This window comes from Nothoprocta perdicaria, unplaced genomic scaffold (assembly GCF_003342845.1).
Source record: "Nothoprocta perdicaria isolate Ctin4 unplaced genomic scaffold, notPer1 scaffold_8, whole genome shotgun sequence".
NCBI lineage: Eukaryota > Metazoa > Chordata > Aves > Tinamiformes > Tinamidae > Nothoprocta > Nothoprocta perdicaria.
This window is the reverse complement of record NW_020456087.1, coordinates 7495067-7502415: the sequence shown is the minus strand read 5'-3', so window position 1 is coordinate 7502415 and position 7349 is coordinate 7495067. Positions and strand designations below refer to the sequence as shown.

General features: G+C 49.5%; 1 protein-coding gene across 1 annotated transcript; it reads left to right on the top strand.

Moving 5' to 3' along the window:
- Positions 1-2682: 2682 nt before the first annotated feature.
- NKX2-1 (NK2 homeobox 1) lies at positions 2683-4572 on the top strand. Its single transcript, XM_026051830.1, has 2 exons — positions 2683-3052; positions 3752-4572. Exons 1-2 carry the CDS (start codon positions 2686-2688, stop codon positions 4420-4422), a joined length of 1038 nt encoding a protein of 345 aa, XP_025907615.1. The 5' UTR covers positions 2683-2685; the 3' UTR covers positions 4423-4572.
- Positions 4573-7349: the final 2777 nt, after the last annotated feature.

The following is a 7349-nucleotide window of genomic DNA, read 5'->3' as shown; positions in this document are numbered from 1 at the left end:
TAGGGAGCAGATGCGCCTTGATATGCTCGGTGTTTTTATAAAATAAGGGATCAAATCCGACGAGCGGATTTTGACCTTTCTACGCAGCCAAGGCGCAATTGGAGCTCTCGCCCTGTCTCCCTTTTGCGTGGAGTCCTGGTGGGGCTTGCTGGGGCTCGCCTAAAAGAGCAGCATCCTGTGGGGATGGATGGGCCGAGACGTGGGACGACGGAGCCCGCSGAGCCGCGAGCGAGTCTGAGCGCGGGCGCGCAGCGCTGCGCGGGGCGGCGGAGCCTGCGCCGGGGAGCAGGGTCGCTGCCCCACGGCAAGCATCGTCCCTTGCCGCCCTTCATCCCACATCCCCTGCTTGAGCCGAGCGCAGCGCTCTCGTGATGAATCCTCCGGGAAACCTTCCCTTCCAACTCTCTTTTTTTTTTTTTTCTTTTTTTTTTTTTTTTTTTTTCAGGTTAATAAAACGGGTATGGAGTTGGCGGATGAGAAATCGGGGGTACAGGAGTAGTGGGGAACAAGCTAGGCTCGGGTGTCTCTCTTTGGATTTCCTCTTTTAGGAGGAAATCTAAAGACCATGTTGAAGAAGAAAAAAAAAAGATACGCAGAAAAAGGGAAATGGAAGTTGTGAGAAAAAGGGAACGAGATAGTCAAGATATAAGATTTGGAAAGGAAATCAGAAGGTAGCAATAGCAGCCGCCTTTCTAGCCCCGAGTCGCCCGACCCTGCTCGTGGCAGCCCCGCAGACTCACAACAAGCCCCTCTTCGGGAACTGAGGCTCGAGGGAGCTGGGGCCGAAAGAGGCAGCTGAGCTGATGTGGAGGAGCTGAAGGCCTGATTGAAAGAAAGTTGCCCCGATTATATTTGTGTGGAAAAGCTCACCTCTTGCCGAGCTCTAAAGTGTAATCAAGGCTGAGGCTTACACTTGAAGGATGTTAACTCTCATACGGGAACCTACTTTCTCCTAAACGATTTCTTGCCTACTGAATGAGAGCCTCCCAATTGAAGCAAAATGATCCTTATGTACTAATATCAAGCACAGCCACAAAGCGACCGGCTATTTATGTTGCCACTTTAGACAAAGATATTTAGTTATTCCCGGGTAGCAAGTGCACTTTTGCATTTTTAAGCACGAATCAGCCGACTGCAAACATATTTATAAGTGCAATTACTAAATAGTTATTTGACACTTCAAAGTCACTGGGTTAACTGTACCTTGGCTGCAATTTTCTTAATATTCAGGTAATCACTTTATTGGATGTTTTTCCCAGGACAGTAGGCCTGGGTGTGAAGCACTTAGGGGAGGTTTCTCTTTGCATCTCGGGAGCACCCGAGAAATGTGAGCTTTGGAGGCACTGGACAACTTGGGAGATTTCTTCAAAGCCCGAGTGACACCAGCTCCTCGGTGCTTGTACGTGTGCGTGCCTGGGAAGGGGCTCTCTTTTGTTTTCACACCAGATCCGAAAGTGCCAGAAATGGCTTTACCGTAGGAGCCGCAGGAAATTCATTGGCAAGATGGTGTAGCAAGATGAGCTGGAAGGTCTTCTCCATCTCGGTACTCGTGCCGTATAACTTTAGAAGGCGGCAGCTTCAGGTTCAGAGGGACCACTGCAGCCTGAGAGGCTCCTTCCCTTTGGGAATAGTGAGCGACATTCGGCTCTAACTTGTGGGTTTTTTTTTCAGCAGACTCTCGCCCCTTACGATTGAATCACCTTTGCAAAGTTGCATTTTCTTACTCTTCGACGTTAAAAAAAAAAAAAAAAAAAAAAAAAAAAAAAAAAAAGAAAAAAAAAAAAAAAAAAGGAAAGAAAGGTAAAAAAAAAAAAAAAAAAAAAAAAAAAAAAAAAAAGGAAAGAAAGGGGGAAAAAAGACATGTGCGGAACTTATGATTTCTTATGGTTTTAGGGAAAGAATCGATCCCCTCGCCCGGGGTCTCACACTGGGGATCTTAGGAGACATGAGAGAGGCTCTCGGGGTGCTGAACGGCGGGAGCTGCTCAGCTCGCAATCTCCGCGGATCCCGCGCGGAGCCTCCGCGCCGCGGAGCTGCCCTCCCGCGGCCGCGCTCCCGCGGGGGCAGCGGCGCCTCTCACCRGTCCCGGCGCTCAGCCCGGCCCGCACAAAGGCTGCGGGCTCCCTTGTTGCCACCCGCGAGCGGGTTTTCAATCCCCTAGCCCAGTCGAGCGGGGCTTTTCGCAGTGCCTTCGATCCCCCCTCCTTAATATTGACCCCGAGAAAAATAAAACGACTTGCGCTCACGGGGTCTTTCTCTCTCTCTCTCTCTCTTTCTCTCTCCCTCTGTCTCTCTCTCTCTTTTTTTTTTTTTTTTTTTTTTAAGACATAAAAAAATCTGACAAGTAAAACTTAAAGGTGTTTACCTTGTCATCAGCATGTAAGCTAATTATCTTGGGCAAGATGTAGGCTTCTATTGTCTTGTTGCTTTAGTGCCTATGCCCCGCCTCTGGTGGCAGCCTAAAACCTGGCGTCTGGCTAAAACAAACGAAAGGCAGCCCTGAGCCTCCACTCAATCCAATTAAGGCGGACTTCGTCCACTCGGTTACGTGTACATCCAACAAGATCGGCGTTAAGGCAACACCAGAATATTTGGCAAAAAAAAAAAAAAAAAAAATTTTTCCCCCCCCCTTCTTTTTTTTTTTTTTTTTTTTTTTTTTTTTTTTTTCCTCCCAGCCGCCGAATCATGTCGATGAGCCCAAAGCATACGACTCCTTTCTCAGTGTCTGACATCTTGAGTCCTTTGGAGGAAAGCTACAAGAAAGTGGGCATGGAGGGCACTAACTTGGGGGCTCCCTTGGCAGCCTACAGACAGTCTCAGGTTTCTCAGCCGGCCATGCAGCAGCACCCCATGGGCCACAACGGAACGGTGACGGCCGCCTACCATATGACAGCGGCGGGGGTCCCCCAGCTCTCCCATGCCACGATGGGGGGCTACTGCAATGGGAACCTGGGCAACATGAGCGAGCTCCCGCCTTACCAGGACACCATGAGGAACAGCGCTTCGGCCACAGGATGGTACGGCACCAACCCGGACCCCCGCTTCTCCTCAAGTAAGTGAGCGCCGCGGCGGGCGCTGGTGGGGGGTGTCCCCGGGGGTGGCCGCGCAGTGCCCCGCGGGCACGGGGGGCTCCGCGCCAGGGCAGAAGTGGGTCCGGATGGCAGGCTGCCCCCTCATACACCCCTGCCCCCCCAATTCCTCCCCCCTGCCCGAGCATCGTGTCCGGTCCCTCCTCCCTCGGGTGGCTTCAAGGCAGTTCGCGGGGCTACCGGCGGGAGGAAGAAGACGCGGAGATTCCGCGCAGCCCCGCGCAGCCCCATGCAGCCCCGTGCAGCCCCGCGCAGCGAGGCAGCGGCAGCTCGGAGCTCGCCGTCCGGCGGTGCTGCTGCCCCCCGAGGGAGCTGTGGGTGCCTGTTCCCTGTCAGCAGCCCCCTGTGCCCAACCCCTGCCCACTACCGGGACCGGGGACAGCCCGACCCGCGTCCGTGGAGGTGCGCGAGGGAGCGGGCGAGCCCGGCGCGCCCGCTGCCACCCCTAGGTGCCACCGCCACAGCGGCCGCCAGCGCGGAGCAGCCCCGGACAAGGGGCGAGCAGTCGCCCTTGTCACCGGGACTGTCCTGGACGCGGAGCGGGCCGCGGAGAGTGGGCTGGGAAGCTCGACCGGGCCGGGATGCAGGAGGCTGCGCGGGACTGCGCGAGGCTGCGGGACTCCGCTCAGGCCGAGCTTAAACTGCACTGCTTGTCCCCGCAGTCTCCCGCTTCATGGCCCCCTCGTCGGGCATGAACATGGGCGGCATGGGCAGCCTCGGCTCCCTGGGCGACGTGAGCAAGAGCATGGCCCCGCTGCAGAGCACGCCGCGGAGGAAGCGCAGGGTCCTCTTCTCCCAGGCCCAGGTTTACGAACTGGAGAGACGTTTCAAGCAGCAGAAATACCTCTCTGCGCCCGAGAGGGAACATTTGGCCAGCATGATCCACCTCACGCCGACTCAGGTGAAAATCTGGTTCCAGAACCACCGCTACAAGATGAAGCGGCAGGCCAAGGACAAGGCTGCGCAGCAGCAGATGCAACAGGAGAACGGCTCCTGCCAGCAGCAGCAGTCCCCCAGGAGGGTGGCGGTGCCAGTGCTCGTGAAGGATGGCAAGCCCTGCCAAGCAGGCTCCAACACCCCCACGGCAGCCATCCAGAGCCACCAGCAGCAGGCAGCGACAGCAATCACAGTGGCTACCAATGGCAACAGCCTCGGACAGCATCAGAGCCACCAGACAAACAGTGCGGGGCAGTCCCCAGACATGGGACAGCACTCGGCCAGCCCTTCCTCTCTGCAGAGCCAAGTCTCCAGCTTGTCCCACCTAAACTCTTCTGCTTCTGACTATGGCACTGCCATGTCTTGCTCCACCTTGCTATACGGTAGGACCTGGTGAAAGGATTAAACAAAGTGAAAGAAAAAAAAAGGGGGGGGGGAATAGAGGAAAAGCAGATTTCCCCAGTCATATAAATCTGTGTCCTGTCCAAATTAGTGGTTTTTTTTTTCCTTTTTTTTTTTTTTTTTTTTTTTTTTTTTTTTTTTGTTTTTGTTTTTTTTTTTTTCTTTTTTTTTTTTTTTGTTTTTTTTTTTTTTTTTTTTTTTTTTTTTTTTTTTTTTTTTTTTTTCGTTTGGGTTTTTTTTTCTTTTTTCCCCAAGTTTTTAAATGGGGAGTTAAAAAAAAAAAAAAAAAAAAAAAAAATCTGACTAATACCAGTGGAGCAGTCTGCAGAAAGGGGCCATTCTTAGGCATGGTCTGAAGGCTCGGATTTCAGATGTACACTTTGCCAGCGTCTAGGACTTGCATGTAAATATAGAGATTTGGGGGCATGGGGTGGTTTTTCCCCCCMAAAAAAGCATTCGCGTCACCCAGACACAAGAAGCCACTTTTACCCCCCCGGTCTCCTCTCGCAGCGCCGCCGCCAAGGCCAGCGCAGAGAGATGTGGAGTCATCAAAGGCTTGGCTTTTATTTTCCTCCTTACGTTTGATGTGAACTTGTAGCTGTATAATGCTGTCAAAAGTTGGACTAAACTCATAGTTTTTAGTAACCTGTATATTTTGTTGTAAAAAGAAAAAAAAAAAAAGTACAATCAACCAAACCACCCCTCACCTTTTTTTTATGGACACTGATCGCCCTGTCGTAAATCCTCCGGCAGTTTGTTATTTGCGCACGCCGCCTTTTCCTGTTGTAACTTATGTAGATATTTGGCTTAAATATAGTTCCTAAGAAGCTTCTAATAAATTATACACATTACGAATATTCCTTTTTTATTTTCTTTTGGTCCCCTCTCCCGCCTTTTTTTTTCTTTCTTGACGGAGATGCTACGGCGATGCTACCAAAAGCCCTGACCTCCCCTACCCCTCCGAAAAACCCTACTCTGTTCCCAGAGCCGGGGAATTAATGGGAAAGAGGATAAGCCCCAGCGTGGAAAAAAAAAAAAAATGTCAGGACACATGCGGGGCTGCGAAAGGCCCCGCATGGGCGCAAAGGGACGAGCCCGCTCTGCGGGGGGGAGTGGGTGCGGGGCACCTCGGTTACCTATTGCTGGAGAAAGCAAAGTATCCCGCGAGCAGAAATTCAAATGCCAAAGGCAGGGAGGATATGGTGCAAGTCAAACACCACCAGAAAGAAACCCGCGAAGAACCTAACAGTATAGAATATGCGGCCGTTTTAAAGAGCGTCCAGTTTTAATAACTTGTAAAAAAAAAACAAAAAACAACAAAAAGAGACTCATTTCTACCAGGTTTTTCCTACGTACTTGTATTTTAAGGAAAGTACAGTCACCTTATTTATAATCAAAATAAAATGATAGTTTATTGCGTACGACGTGCGATTGGAATTAACTTTCTTTATGGGATTGCATTGAATTTTCCCCCTGCCCCCGCGTCGGCGCCCGCAGCCTGCGGTGTCCGGGGCTTCTCTGCAGCGCCCGGGAAGGCTGCCGAGGAGCGGGGGGAGAGAAACTGAGTGTGCACGAGTGTGCGTGAGTGTGTGCACGAGTGGGCATGTGCGTGTGCATGTGCGCGCGTGAGGCGTGCGTGCGAAGCCGACAAATCGAGGTGCATTTGTTAATAAGGTAAATATTTTGGGCCGTGCAAGTGACATTATCTTTGCTGTAAATAGATGAAACAGCTCAAGCCAAGGAGCTTGTATTGGACAAACAATAAAACAACACTATATTTTTTCTTTTTTTTTTTTCCTTTGAGTACAACTCAAAATCAGAACATCCCCATGCTATAAGACTTCAGCATGTATTTTCCTTTGCACCTTCTCCAGGATTTCCCTTTATCAGTTAAACGACGGTCATGCAAGCGTCTCTGAAACTATAGAACTATTAAGAACGACTAATATTCTTGAAGGGGAAAAAATAAAATAAAGACCGCCTGGATTGGGGGAAAAAAAAATGAGTCCGAGCTTAAGTAGCAGCTTTCGAAAGCTCCAGGCTTTTATTTATACAAGATAGTCGGTGTTACTCGAACACCGAGTGCTAGTTTGGAAGAAGAAAAAGGGAAATTGATAGGAAAAAAAAATCGGATTCTTTCTGCCTCCCCTCCCTTTATTTCTAGCTAGAGAACATCACGTGTGTCAACAGGAATTTCGAGACCTTTCATTCTTTATTTTAGGTCTTGCTTTGTACTGGGACATTCTCAACTAACACTCACCAATAAATATTTTTTTTTTTCTTTCCTGGGAATACTAATTTCTCGACACTTATGGTCGTGTCGGACTTGGCACGGAGGAGTTCTGGGCTGAGTGCTGATATTTCTGATAAGGGCATCAAGAATTTGCGGTTGTTTGGACGTGGCGCTGCCCTGGTAGGGCCCCGCCGACGCTGCGGTGCCAGGGCACGATTGAGGCTCCCTATATTTTTAATTAGTTTCTTATGGAATTTATATCTGATAGAGAGGCGGAAAGTGATGCGGTTAAGTCGACATTTCCCGTTGAAATGTAATTAATGTGTGCATCCTTCCAAACAGAGTCAAGCTAAAATTGATGAGAACTGAAAAACATTCATGCACTCTACAAATATTTTTTTGGCTCGGAAAAGAAATAATAAGAAAAAAAATCAACAGAGAATCAACTAGGGAGYTTTCATTGTAGACTTCGGGGGAAATAAATGAATTTTATTGTGTCTCGACAACCTCATAAACACATATTTGGTGGTGAGTGTAATTACTGTAATGGATTATTATGTACACTGACTTATCTTTCTTAAACTAGATTTAGTTTCGATTAAATAAACTCGTTTCCACTTTGTCTGATGTCGGCTTAGTTTAAAGTCTGTTTACTTGTTCCACAGAAAGGTGAATTCATCTCTTTATTA

What these genes read in the sequence shown, in the direction of transcription:
- NKX2-1 (XM_026051830.1), top strand. Translation starts at nt 2,686, where the DNA reads ATGTCGATGAGCCCAAAGCATACGACTCCTTTCTCAGTGTCTGACATC. An exon ending in GGACCCCCGCTTCTCCTCAA is followed by an intron (nt 3,053 to 3,751) that starts GTAAGTGAGCGC and finishes TTGTCCCCGCAG; the next exon opens with TCTCCCGCTTCATGGCCCCC.